Here is a 14,648-nt window from a genome sequence, read left to right as displayed (position 1 = left end):
CCTGCTGACAGTTGAATCGCGTTCCACTACACTTTGGCTACACAGAGAATCCATTATGAACACGGGTTAAATAGAGGGAACTTTATGTTTGCTCAACAGTTTATTTATCATTACATTGCTTACTTAACCAGGTGAAAATGCCTTTGGGATGTAAAAAAGGTGAGGAACACCCTCAACTTATTTCCTTTCCATCCTAGAACTGACTGACCTTTGGTAATGCTTCATTTCAACTTACATTAAGGAACCCGAGTATGCTGACATTATTCATTCATTTTCAATCACAGGGCACATATAGACAAACAACCATTCACACTCACATTCATACCTATGGACAATTTGGAGTCGCTAATTACCCTAGCATGTTTTTGGAATGTGGGAGGAAACCGGCAAACTCCACAGAGAGATGGGCGAGGGTGGAATTGAACTCGGGTCTCCTAGCTGTGAGGCAACCACGCTAACCACTCGTTCACCGTGCAGCCCCGATTTTATTCATCACAAACAAAAAGTTTGTTTCTACCTTTTTTTGTTTTTTAGTAGTAGAACATCCGGACGTTTTGGGAAAATATCAGTTCCCAACTAAAAAAGACAAACAACCATTCACACTCACATTCATGCTTATGGACAATTTGGAGTCGCCAATTAATTAACCTAGCATGTTTTTGGAATGTTTCCGGAGTACCCGGAGAGGGTGGAATTGAACTCAGGTTTCCTAACTGTGAGGCCTTCACGCTAACCACTCGTCCGTTGTGCAGCCTCTGACTTTATTGAAGTTTATTTAATCCTCCTTGGTTAGCGTCATGATTCCCTTTCAGAAGGTCTGACTTAAACCAAAACGTACTCTAACCGAATTATTCATTCATTCATTAATTTTCTACCGCTTATCCTCACGAGGGTCGTTGGGGGGTGCTGGAGCCTATCCCAGCTGTCTTGGGCCGAGAGGCGGGGTACACCTTGGACTGGCGGCCAGCCAATCATAAATGTATTAGTTAGCGAAGAGCTATATATGCTATACAATAGCATTGACGGGTGACTGAGCTAGGGGACAATAACGTCCGGTTCCGTTTCCCATGCTAACACAATGCTAACGTATTGCGTTTGTCGTTTATTGTGGTTAATTGGTTCCAGACCCAACCTCAAAAACCGACATCACTGCAAGGACAACAGACGGCCAGTGCTAGCATAGCAAGCTACTGAGCCTTCTAGTTAGTCTCTCCAAGTCACTTTTTCTAAACTTTAGCATTTGAATTGGAGCAAAAACTTACCACTTCCACACAGAATGAGAGGGGAAATGTTTTTTTAAATTTTTTCCAAGAATGGACACATTTATAGACCGCTACCAGTGTAGCGGTTGTTTGTCAAAGACATACAGGAAGTGAATTCACCTTACAGCGGATCAGAACCTCACGCTATTGTCTCAGCCCCGGCACGCTCTTGTTGTGTCGGGCTCGGGCGAATTCCTCCGCAGAGTCTTTCAGCCTTCGCTAATCACCGATGATTCCTCCGTGTCTATTGCGGCAAATCAGGTACATAAGCCTAAGCCGCTTGGAGAGGTGGTCTTATTAAACTCCAGCCAGCTGCTGGAATTTTCTCTCCCTCCCTTCTTCTCATTGTTAATTGGGGGAGTCTTGAGTCTTTCCCGGGAGTTGATTTGCAAGAGAAAGAAGAGAGAGGAAAAAAAAAAAAAAGGGCGCAAGAGATTATTGCACAGGAGGAGAGGAGCTTTGAAGAAGAAGTGTTTTCACTTCCATGTCCTGCGCTCCTCTCGAGTGCGCACGTGGAGCCAAAACCTGTTTGTGCCATTGACAAGCGCTTCTTTGAGGGCGTTGAAGGTGGAGCACAGCATCTATCTGAGCTTTGGCTCAGAGGTACAACAACACCTCCTCTGATGTTTTGCGGGGCTTCACAAAAGACGGTCGGTGATGTGGTGGGGTTGGGGGGGGGGGGTCGGGTTTGTGCAACGGGGTCTTTGTGCGCCCCTGAAACGTGCACGTCCCAACCTCGGAGACTGACAAGAGTTCAGGCCGGAGGGCAAATCAGATGCTTGAGAGTGAAAGATGGATTAGCATGTGGAGGAAGAGGAGTCCTTGTTTTTTAACCTCTGGCTCAGCATTGGGGGAAAAAAAAAGCGATTTAAGGTGCACTCAACGTATATAGCTTCTTCTTTTGTGAACGGTTCTTGTATTCACACTTCCTGTTTTGTGTGTTGCTGACATCATGCGTGACATCTTGACACCTTGGCTACTTTTAAATGGACAAAAGACGGCCGCAGGTTAGCAAGCACAGGTTTACTACCACTTATAACCGGAACTAACCATTGAGAATCCAGGTTAATACTAGCGTGCTTGTATTTTCAAGCTTACTTTGCACTGAACAGGAAGTCAGAGTGTCCCCATTATAATGGTGTAGAACTAGCCAGTAGTTGGACATAATATGTTGACATAAGCTCATTTTTTGACACTTTTGGGCCCCAAATTTATGTCAACAAATCAGACGACCAATTTACAGTGCCCTCTAAATGGAACAGCAAGGTCGGTTTGTTTATTTTTTGTTTATTTTTTACTCCAGACTGAAAACATTTGGACTCTTATTTCCCGCAATTTTTTTTTTAAGAAAACAGCAGCAATTTTACCAGAATAAAGCCAAAATATTCGGAGATTAAAATCATAATATTATGAGAAAAATGTGGTAATTTTACCGGAATTAAATTGCAATATTATGACAAAAAAAAACACAATTACTGAAATGAAAAAATTAAATACAACTTTTTATTGAGAATTGATATATTGCTGAAATTTACCTATGTTCTACTGCTGATTACTAAAGCACTGGAAAATGTAGAAAACTACTTTTTTTCTTATTTTAGATAATTTATTTTCTTCTTTTTATATAGTCTATAGCTCTAGAACACAATATTCTTTATGCTTTGAAAATATTCAAAAATGTATAATATATAATGGTGTAGAACTAGCCAGTAGTTGCACATAATATGTTGACATAAACTCATTTTTTGACACTTTTGGACCCCAAATTTATGTCAACAAAAGCAGTCGACCAATTTACAGTGCCCTCTAAATGGAACAGCAAGGTCGGTTATGTTTATTTTTTACTCCAGACTAAAAAATTATTTTTTACTCTTATTTCCCGCAAAAAAAATTAAGAAAACAGCAGCAATTTTACCAGAATAAAGCCGAAATATTAGGAGATTTAAGTCATAATATTATGAGAAAAATGTGGTAATTTTACTGGAATTAAATTGCAATATTATGACAAAAAAAACACAATTACTGAAATGAAAATGAAATTTACCTATGTTCTACTGCTGATAACGAAAACACTGGAAAATGTAGAAAACTACTTTTTTTCTTATTTTAGATGATTTATTTTCTTCTTTTTATATAGTCTATAGCTCTAGAACACAATATTCTTTATGCCTTGAAAATAATCAAAAATGATATTTTTTTTTTCTAAAAAAAGCGCTTTAAGGTTCAGCTGAATAGTTTGAGCACTCAACGTATATCGGAAGGAACCCCCACTTCATATCTCATTACCTCGTTTAAGTTGAAGAATCTGGACACTGCATCACTTTTTTTTTATGGCTTTCCGTATGACAATGGAGGCCCCCGGATGAGAGCAAAATAGGGTGATACTCTGGGTTTGGGGGCTCTAATGAGTGGCTCGCAGGTGTTGAAAGGAGAGAACGCAAGAGCGGGAGCATTTGAGTAGGGTTACGGGGAGAATGAGCGTTAAAGTGGCGAGAGGGGGGCGGGAGGACGGAGCTCCAGGTAACCTTTCTAGTGGCGGAGAAAGCAGGAGAAATACTAAAGCCGGGGCGTGCGCTCTGATCAGGACGGCAGCGAGCACAATTACCTTCTTTTCAAATCCTTCAGTGACACTGCAGGAGGAAGGAGGACTTTGAACAGTTGAAAGGGCTGCAGCCCCGCTTTCAACCTCAAACGCGAGCAGGAAAGGGCTCTGAAATTTGTTCAGTGCTCCCCATCCACCATTAGCTTGTTTCTTCCTCTCGCCTCCAGGCATTTAAGCGCTTTTTGAAAAGATGTTAAGAAATTCAATCACCATAGAGAGAGAGAGCGAGAGAGAGCGGGATAGTTCTTTTTTCTTTTTTTTTTTTTTGTCGAGAGGCATGCTTCCTTCTGGTCCGCAGAGGCCCCGACTCGCTGCTTTTGTGTTGGTGTGAATAGACCCGCAAAACCGGTGCAGGAATGGATGCGGCGACCATGGGAAAAAGAGAGGCAAATAAAAGAGGAATGAAAAATGAGGGAGGGAAAAAAAAAGGGTCCGCCGAGCGGACGGTTAGAACTTTCTCAAACTTGTTGTGTACAGAACTCCTTTCTGTCTCCATTAGGGCCCACGTTTGACAGATACCTGACTTTAAAAGCACCGGGCCTCGCTTTCCACCATTTAGTCCCAGGAGTCAATTGACCCTTTGTGCCTCTTGAGTGTTTGCTTAACTATTAAAGGTGCTACACACTGCTGTAATGAAGCCCCTTAACACTACATGCTACATTGATGAACCCCCCGGCCTCGCCATGGTAACCGCTGGGGGATGGTGAGACTGTGATTGAGCCATTAGTCGCTTGACCTCCGCAGGAGGGGGAGTCGTATCTGAATAGCAAGAAGTGAATGGAAAAAACTGTGCAGTGCATTCCAGGCCACTGGTGGGCGATATCACTTATGCTTGTGTTTTGGGTTTCAATTTATTCATTTTCTACTGCTTATCCTCATGAGGGTCGTTGGGGGGTGCTGGAGTCTATCCCAGCTGTATTCGGGCAAGAGGCGGGGTTCATACTGGACTGGTCACCAACCAATCACATAACACATATAGACAAACAACCATTCACACTCACATTCATAACTATGGATGATTTGGAGTCGCTAATTAACCTAGCATGTTTTTGGAATGTGGGAGGGAGCCTATCCCAGCCGTGTTCGGGCGAGAGGCGGGGTACACCCTGGACTGGTCGCCAGCCAATCACAGTCACATATAGACAAACAACCATTCACACTCACATTCATACCTATGGACAATTTGGAGTCGCTAATTAACCTAGCATGTTTATGGAATGTGTTTATGGAATGTTTGCACAGGGAGAACGTGCAAACGCCACACAGGGATGGCCGAGGATGGAATCAAACCCGGGTCTCCTAGCTGCGAGGCCTGCACGCTAACCACTCAACCACTGTGCAGCCTCTTTGTGGTTTTTGAGTTTCCAAAAACTTTTGTCATCTAAGTGTTTTCCGGCGTTGCCAGATTGTGTCCGAGGTAAAATTGGCCGGCGGACATGAGCGCCCAGCGGCCTTTTAACGCCAACATTAGCCCATTCATAAAACATCAGAAAAATAAGCTCATAAATACGATATGTACTCCGGTCTGATTCTGCTTTCTCAGATGTTTGACGTTCGATGCTCCGCGTCTACGGACGCCTCCACTTCCAGCCCATGTCTGGAGATGAACCCAATTCCGAAATCCCTTTATGTTAATATTGCGCTTTTGCACGAGCCGACCTATTAATCCAGCTTTAAAGCGTATAAGTGCCATTATTCCCTTAATAAGATCACGGGGCTGTGCAGTATGGGATTAAATACTTATATCATAACTGACGCTGTCATTTCCTGCGGATGAGGGCGGCTCGCCTCTCAGCCTGTCAGTTCCGCGTTAAAGGGATCCCCTGGAATCGGCTGCCAGAGCGGCGCCGTGCCGCCGCCGACCCCGTAATGGATGTGGGAGAGAGCGAGAGCGAGGGGAATGAGAGCGGGATCCGTGTGGGTTGCTTCATTCCACCACATCCAAACCCCCCCCCCCCCCCCTCCATAAAGTGCATTGTGGTGGCCCTCTTAAGGTAGAGCTCCTTAATCTGCCCCGCTTTGTTGCTCTTAATTGGCTGCTAGCGGCCGCCTAGCATCGGCATCCTGAGCGACCATCCGGTATTTCTCATGGAAACAAATAAGTATCGGAATCTTAGAGTTAGCCTCCAGCTTAACAACCAGTCAGGTGGCTTTGTGACCCCCCCCCCCCATCCCCAAACTCAATCCCCGATCAAGCATAGATGTCAGCTCAGAGGTCAAGCCAAAAGGGCAAAGGTTGTGTCTTTCTCAGCTGAGCTCCGCCCTTGAACTCAACTCCACATTTTATCCCTTTTCTTTTCCCCGGCATGCCAGGAAGCTTTCCCCAGAGATCCCCGCTCCTCCCAATTTCTCCGCCATCCAGCAGAGGAGGGATTTTCTTTAAGAACAGCGAGGGGGTGGTGGGTGTCAGAGAATGAGTGGTGTGTTTGATACAACCCATGATGCTGTTTAATGGGCAGTTCGGAATGTCGGGAATAGACTCAGTTGTTATCTTTACAAAAAAGAACTTGGAAATGTTTGGCCCGGACACTCCCACGTGTAGCCGAACCCGTCTATTCATAAACACCCCCTCTTTTTCTTTGGTATGGTCTTTACAGAGGATGACAGCTCGAGTTCACCGTACCACCGCGAGAGGCGCAACGCCCTCAGCTCCACGACCGCGGCGCCCGGCGCCCCCGTGACCGAGGAGCCCTCCACTTCCACGGAGGAGCGCCCGTCGCTGCTCAAGAAGGAGCTGCACGGCTCCTTGCCTCACCTGGCTGACCACGCCCTGCCGTACCGGGGAACGCTCTTTGCCATGGACCCCCGCAACGGCTACTTGGAATCGCACTATCGTAAGTCAAAACTTCCAAAACTTTTCCCGACACTCTCTTGTTGTCTACCAGGTAGTCCTGGTAGACGTATGGCGGTCCGAGAATTCCAAACAGAAGCCGTAGTAATTCTACACCAGGGGTCTCAAACTCAATTTACTTGGAGGCCACTGGAGCTAGGGTCTGGGCGAGACTGGGCCCCATCAGGTTTTCCAAAAAAAAAAAAAAATTATTAAAAACAGAAAAATGAATAAACTTTCTACAATAAATTTTCTACAACAAGATATTTTCTCAAATATCGTACTTTTTATTTTTCTACACAAAATAAGATGAAAAATAAATAAACAAATCAAGAATAAAGAAAATCAATCAATCAATCAGTAATAAATAAATAAATATAATAATAATAATAAAAACTTAAGAAACCACATATAGTTGGTGGGTAGACAAATTATTTTTTTCAGATTAAAATGAACAAAGCATTATTAGAGCCCTGTAGACATGACAAAACACAACTATAGTCACATTTATACTCTTTTTATTTACAACATATTGCGCAACTGCAGGGTCTTGAGACACATGCTAACTCACAAACTAGAGAGCTAGCGACCTAAACGGTAGCCTTCGAGTTATTTTTTTCAACTTAAATAGCCAAAAACTTACCACTTCCACATGGCTAGGGAGGATAACTATTAACAGTTATTTAACCTTTAACATGAACATGAATCAAACGTAATAATTTTTTCTGGGTACTTGATACCATACAGCATCCATATCAAACATTAAACTTTCATATCAAGGCGGGGGCCTCAAACTAGTGTCCTGCGGACCACATTTGGCCCACGGGCCGCGTGTTTGAGACCTCTGTTCTACACTTGCCGGAGATCGACTTCGAAACCTGACATTAGCTTCCACGTCACTCCTTACAATGACGCTACTGCACCCAAAGCATCATGGGAAATGTTGTACACTAATACACAGGAAATGAGGCTACATATATGTTGTACCGCCTTCGCCGTAGCCGGCGTGCCCTCCTAATTCCCTCCATCTCATCAGCACCCACTTCAAAAGCCGCAAAGTCAAACCTCGCCACCCCTTTCAACCCTTCCTCCCACTCACATCCACAGGTAATTCCGGAAAGGACCGTCGTGGCCTTAGCGAGATAGCGGCGATCATTCCAGGCCAAGTCGTGATGGATAGCGTGCTAGCTTACAGTGAACGGTCAATTGTCTGATTAGGAGGTTAATTGCTTGTTGGGTTTGCCGTCAATTGGCTTCAAACGGGGGGCACGGTAGCGGTAATGAAAAGTCCACCGGACCCCGACCATGTAGTGTAACTCTATTTACTCCACCTCCATCTTGGATGCCTCTTTAAAGGAGAGAGGTTACGGACCCTCCAGGGCAGAACATTAGCGGCCATTACAATCCTGACCAAAGTCAGCAACACTGCCACTTCTCATTTTATGGATGTGTGTATAAGTGTGTGTGTGTGTGTGTGTGTGTGTGTGTGAGGGAGCGCTGGAGGTTGTGGACCATGAAGCGCTTGAGAAGGAGTAGAAGGGGGGGGGCGAAAGGTCATGAAGAAAAGTCAATCGGATCACCACGCTGCAAAAAATAGTCAAAAAGTCTACTTCATTGTGTTCAAGTGTAGAATGCTTTTTTCTTTTATTGACTCGCTCTGCCGGTTCTTGTGTTTTCGGTGTAAAAAAAAAAAAACGACATTCCACACGTCTGACCGTACCTCATTAGACGAGCTGCTCGTTATTACAAATGAGACATCTGCGTTTTAGTTAATAATAGACGGAAAAGTTCAAGCAATGAAACACATTTGTGTCATTTCTATGCTTCTGGCGGTGCTAAGGAAGAGTTATGAAGTGTGTAACCCCCCCCACGTGACCCCCCCGTCCTGGCCCCAGGTGTTAGAACATGGCTTTCCCTAAAGGCGGCGGTCCTAACAGCTCCACCGGTCAGCAGAAACCTCTGAAACCTTGTTTGTGTCTGCTTCTTTGAACCGGGTGGGGGGGGGTCACCGATCCTCCGCCCCCGAGGTGTAACATGCAACACACACACCTCCTTTGTGTCACCTCCTGAAATTCATCCCAGGTGTGCGTTAGCGATGGAACGTGGAGCCCCCCCCTTTATTCTTTAGAACGCAACAGCACACAACATAAGTTGCCAGGTAAAGCCGATTACTCTCGGCGTCGTTGGCCTGTAATGCGACGGCACCTGCAGCGCCCCCCCCCACACCTGGCGTCTGCCTCCTAATGTGGCGGCGATGATGAAGAATAAGTCGAAAAGAACAAGACAAGGCGAAATCCCCGCTATTCACCGAGTCGTGTGAGCCCCCTTCCTGTGTTTTTTGGTCCGTGGCCTTGAGACTGTGTGTGTTTACTTTTAGGCTTTACACCCACTTGAGTGCAGCAAAGAGGAGCCCCACTAAGGCACCAAACATGGCCGCCCCCTATTGTTAGCATTAGCTAATCGTGGTGATGCCTGAGTCTTAGCCGCTTTTCTTGGGCAAACACTGAATAAGAGTCCATATCCTTCTTACCACCGCGCTAATACACCCGGCTTTGCCGAGGGATAAGAAGAAAGCATTGAGATGTGGATTAATGAGGGAGGAGTGTTTTTTTTTTTTTTTTTTTTTAAGATCCTAATTGTCTGGAAGTGTGAATAGGATGCGCGGCGCCGACATCTGTTTACATTATTATGCGCCGATTAGCCGGTCAGCGGGTCCTGCAAGCAACAGTGAGCCCACTTGCTTGCTTCTTTTAAAGTACGTCTTTTCTTAAACACTTGCCAACAATAAACGCATCCGCGGCGGGGACTTAAACCCCATTCTTTGCCAAGGCTTTCTTGCAAATGTTAAAACTGCGCTAAAAACACCAGAGAATGTGAAATGAAAAGAGAGAAGAATCTTTGCACTTTGGGTTTTTGGCGATATATAATATCTGCAAAAAAGCAGGTTTTTAACATCCCATAAGTCCAATGGTTTTTCTTGATTAGACCCTTTTCTATAAAATCCTCCATTGTCTTCCACTGATGGACCAATCCGAGCCCGCTAAGCTACAGGAAGAGACAACTCTGCCCTTCCTAAGCCCGGACAGAGGTGACCCGCCGCCAGGAATCACATGAGTCCTCGGAAATCTCAGCGTTGAAAAAAGAACAAAACTGCTGTGGTGTGCTGATCTCCGGATCGCTGAGGCGCGTCACGATATCGCCTTCGTCCGTCCGCTCGTCCGTCTCAATATCAAAACGTAGCTGACCACTGAACTGAGCCGGCCGGCTGTCAACCGCAGGGAACGTGATCGGCACAACAATGGCGGCGGAGTGTGGACAAGTAATTACAGTGCTTCACTTCATGTGGACTGCACAAGACATTTCCATTTATCTTGAAAGGGGGGGGGGGGGAACAACCAAGGAACGACCCCGGGAGAAGAAACTTTCAAGAAGACGCTGGCGTGGGTTCAAAACAAAGACTTGTTCAGAGGTGAGAAGACACGAGGTTCGTGTTTGTCTTTTGTTCCGCTTCAAATATTGGCGTTTTGAGCACGGTGGCACGCCGCCGTCCCTCAGCAGCGTTGCCGCCACAAAGACGCCCCCGGGCACACTGCAGGCAAGCGAGACGGGGATGCCTTCCATCCGTCCGCTCGCCGCCTTTCATCAGGACAGAAGAACACGCGTGCCCCGGCGCTGGGCTGGGGCCCCCCGACGGTCCAACCCACCGGGGATAATCACATGATCCCCCTTTTTACAGCTTATTAGCGGCATCTCTCGCTGTCAGATAGGCCGTGATCTCGCATGCACGTTCCTCTTTGTAGCGCCTCATGACTTGGGAGAAGAAGAAGAAGAAGCGAGGGGGGGTTAAGCAGAGTTTCAAGTGTACCATCTTAAAAGTCATGTGACGCTCTCGACACTCACAAAGCTGATGCGTTTGAACGCGGCGTTTCGGAATAATGGCAGCTCTCATTAACAATGACAAGATTAAAAGTGAAAGGGGCTGAAGGAGAATTAAGCAGAATTTCCAGGGAACTTAGCACGTTCAAAGAAGAGCATTTCTCTGTATCAGTGTCGCAACATCTGTCTGCTTTTATTTCCCTTCGCCCCGACTTTAATCATCCCGTTCGCTGCGGAGAGCGCGCACAAAAAAAAAAAAAAAACTCTTGCTGATGTAGCGACGGCTTAAAGCGAAGATTTGACGCATCTTGACCATCTTGGCAATTTAAACAATTTGATTAAAGCCTCACTAGCATAGCAGGATAATCACTTCTCTGTGTTCGCCATTGCTTAGAAGCTAGCCTCGTCCTTTTCGACATTAACCTTTCAATGCACCTACAAAGTGGAGTCACACCCGACAATCTGACCCCTTCACCTGTGGTCATGAGTTTTGGGCAGTGAGCCGCTGTGCCTCCGCATTGACTCGAGGTGGCTTGGGCGTCTAGTAATAATAATAATAATAATAATAATAATAATAATAATAATAGCAATAATAATCATAATAATCACAACAATCATAACAATCATAATAATCATAATAATCATAATAATCATAATAATCATAATAATCATAATAATCATAATAATCATAATAATAATAAAATAAAACTAGAATAAATAAAATAAAACTAGAATAAGTAAAAATAAAATAAATAAAATAAAAGTAAAATAAATAAAAATGAATAAAATAAAAGACGCTTTACAAAAAAAATGTTGAATAAAAGCAAGTAAAGGGTGGCACGGCGGTCAAGTAGTTAGCACGCAGACCTCACAGCTAGGAGACCAGGGTTCGATTCCACCCTCGGCCATCTCTGTGTGGAGTTTGCATGTTCTCCCCGTGCATGCATGGGTTTTCTCCGGGTACTCCGGTTTCCTCTCCCACATTCCGAAAAACATGCTAGGTTAATTAGCGACTCCAAATTGTCCATAGGTATGAATGTGAGTGTGAATGGTTGTTTGTCTATATGTGCCCTGTGATTGGCTGGCCACCAGTCCAGGGTGTACCCCGCCTCTCACCTGAAGACAGCTGGGATAGGTTCCCTCCCACATTCCAAAAACATGCTAGGTTAATTAGCGACTCCAAATTGTCCATAGGTATGAATGTGAGTGTGTATGGTTGTTTGTCTATATGTGCCCTGTGATTGGCTGGCCACCAGTCCAGGGTGTACCGCGCCTCTCGCCCCGAAGACATCTGGAATAGACTCCCTTGTGAGGATGAATAAATATTTTCAAAAATTTACGACAGCTTTAACATGATTAGAGCCCTCCAGACTTGAAATAACACCCCTATAGTCACTTTTACACTGTACTACCATTGACATAAACTTAGAAATGACACCTTTGGGTTTGGAGTCTGACGAGCGAAGGGGACGCAGGGGATTTTGTGCCTCCCAAAACACATCCGTTGTGTGCATCGGCGTGCGATTATTCTGAATTATTTAGGTGGAGGCTGAAGACCATGGTGGGATTAAAACATTACCAACCACCATGATGTCTACAGGATATAGCGGAGTGAGGGGGGAAACAGAGAGGGCGGCGGGGGTGGTTGGCGGCGGTGGGGGTGTGTGAGTAACAAAGCCTGAAATGAAGAGAGACATAAAAGAATAGGAGCACAAGGAGGTCAGGCCCATCACAGGCTTTAGTGTTGCCTTCAAAGACGCCCGAGACAGGTGGCAGCTCCAGACAATCTCACAGCGCAGAGCAGCATCCTCTCAGGAGGAGATAAGGGATTCCTCCATGCAGGCACCTTCCTCCTCCTCTCCTCTCCTCTCCTTCACTCCACCTCTCCCTCCACCCCTTTCTACTATCTCAGGGTTCTCCCAGACGCTTTGATGTTGCTCCTCCTCGCCGCCGCCGCGGGCCGCTCTGAGCGGACTTTAGGGAGCCGACTCCAAACTCTCGGCCCAAGCGGCGCCCGGGCCCCGGCGCTTTCAGGTCTCATTAAATTGCTCCGGCGGTGGTTAATCCTCTTGAAGGTTTACACGGGCCCCAGTTTGTCTCCGTGCCCACGGCTGCGGGGAAGCCCAGAGCGCCACCTGCGTGACAAAGACTCTAAAATCACTGTGACACAAGTTCCTCTTCACTTTCTCTCTTCACTCTCCATTTTTTGCCTCTTCCCTCCCCTGATAGCACCTCGGCCCCAGCGCTCCATCTTTGAGGATTATTTCGGGGTGGAAACGGTTGACAGGGGTGCGCTAAATGGATTACAACTTTGTCCTTGTTTTGGGATGTTGTGAGCAGGGGAGATGCGCTTTGAATAATAAAAAAAAAAAACAAGCGAGCAGCCTTTAAGAGAAAGGATAAGTGACAAAGAAAGGGAAGGACATTTTTCCACATGTTATTGCACTCAGAAGACCTAAGTGTTCCAAAGGTCTGGACCCCGGTCTTGGCCTGGGGCCTGCAGACAGAATCCGGCGCTCACTTTGTGAGGCTGTGACTTTGGGCTTTGTCCCCTCTCACACAGTTTCCCCTTTTAGTCCAATAACCGCCACAGACCCCGAGGGGGCCCGCACAGACTTACCTATTGTCTGAAGAACGATAACCCGTCTGTGTGGAACAACTCATCACATCCTGGTCCACCGTCGTCGTCTTCTTACTAAGAAGTACCCGCTTATGTTTTCATAACATTATGAAACCCAAATGGGTAATTTCTATGTTTATGTCAATGGTAGTACAGTGTAAAGGTGACTATAGGGGTGTTATTTCAAGTCTGGAGGGCTCTAATCATGTTAAAGCTGTTTAAATATTGTAAAATATTCATTCATCCTCACAAGGGAGCCTATCCTAGCTGTCTTCGGGCAAGAGGCGGGGTATACACGCTGGACTGGTGGCCAGCCAATCACAGGGCACATATAGACAAACAACCATTCGCACTCACATTCATACCTATGGACAATTTGGAGTCGCTAATTAACCTAGCATGTTTTTGGAATGTGAGAGGAAACCGGAGTACCCGGAGAAAACCCACGCATGCACGGGCAGAACATACAAACTCCACACAGAGATGGCCGAGGGTGGAATCGAACCCTGGTCCTCCTAGCTGCGAGGTCTGCATGTTAACCACTCGACCGCCGTGCCGCCCTTTACTTGCTTTTATTCATCAAATTTGTTTTCTAAAGCGTCTTTTATTTTATTTATTCTTATTTTATTTATTTTACTTTTATTTTATTTATTATTATTATTATTATTATTATTATGACCAGACGCCCAAGCCACCTCCTGTCAATGCTGAGGGGCAGCGGCTCACTACCCAAAACTCATGACCACAGGTGAAGGGGTCAGGGTGTCGGGTGTGACTCGCTAACCACTAGACCACCGTGCCGCCGCTAGGTTAATTAGCGACTCCAAATTGTCCATAGATATGAATGTGAGTGTGAATGGTTGTTTGTCTATATGTGCCCTGTGATTGGCTGACTGGGCGACCAGTCTAGGGTATACGTAGTGGTGCTTCTCATAGCCATACAATATAATTGGAAGTGGGTTGAGTACATGAAAACTGTTCGATGCTAAAGGTTGGCCCATTACGGCTCCACGAGCCAAAGGAATCAGACAGAGGAAGTAAAATAGATGTTGCCAGGTGCTGCTGAGTTAACTTGAGGTTTAAATCAAGTGCCTGGCGTTGGAGACATATCAGGCGTTTGGAGGGAAGAGGGAATCTGAGCCAGATAAAGATGGAAGAAGAGGATGGAGGTGTATCTCAGCTACTAAAGTGCTGTGTAAATCTCTCCTCATCCTGTGAGGACCATCGGGGCGGGGGGGTCGGGGGTCCACGTAGCGCTTTGTTCGGCTCCCCCTCCCAGCTTACCCCAATCTGGAGAAATTCAGCAAATGTAGGAGATAGATCGGCGCTCCGCAGAGGCCCCGGTGAAATAACCCTCACTCCCTTGATCCACAGTGGGATAGCTGATAGATGAGGGAGGGATGGGAGGAAAAAGCGGGGTACGGCCTGGGTCGGATGGCGCCGCGCATGCCGAGTCGT

The 14,648-nt window shown here is 46.0% G+C and overlaps 1 protein-coding gene across 1 annotated transcript in view; it reads left to right on the top strand.

The window, feature by feature from the left end:
* The window catches only part of gli3 (GLI family zinc finger 3), a 92,887-nt gene that overhangs the window by 36,601 nt on the left and 41,638 nt on the right, over positions 1-14,648 (top strand). Inside the window, exon 5 of the mRNA XM_058059549.2 lies at positions 6,462-6,698. Within this exon, the coding sequence (XP_057915532.2) occupies positions 6,462-6,698 (237 nt within the window). The remainder of the gene's footprint in view (positions 1-6,461; positions 6,699-14,648) is intronic.

Source organism: Doryrhamphus excisus, linkage group LG7, assembly GCF_037039965.1.
Source record: "Doryrhamphus excisus strain RoL-2023G ecotype Guam linkage group LG7, RoL_Dexc_Guam_v1.1, whole genome shotgun sequence".
In the NCBI taxonomy this organism is placed as follows: Eukaryota; Metazoa; Chordata; class Actinopteri; order Syngnathiformes; family Syngnathidae; genus Doryrhamphus; species Doryrhamphus excisus.
The sequence above is the reverse complement of the archived record's forward strand: the minus strand, read 5'-3'. Positions and strand labels throughout refer to the sequence as shown.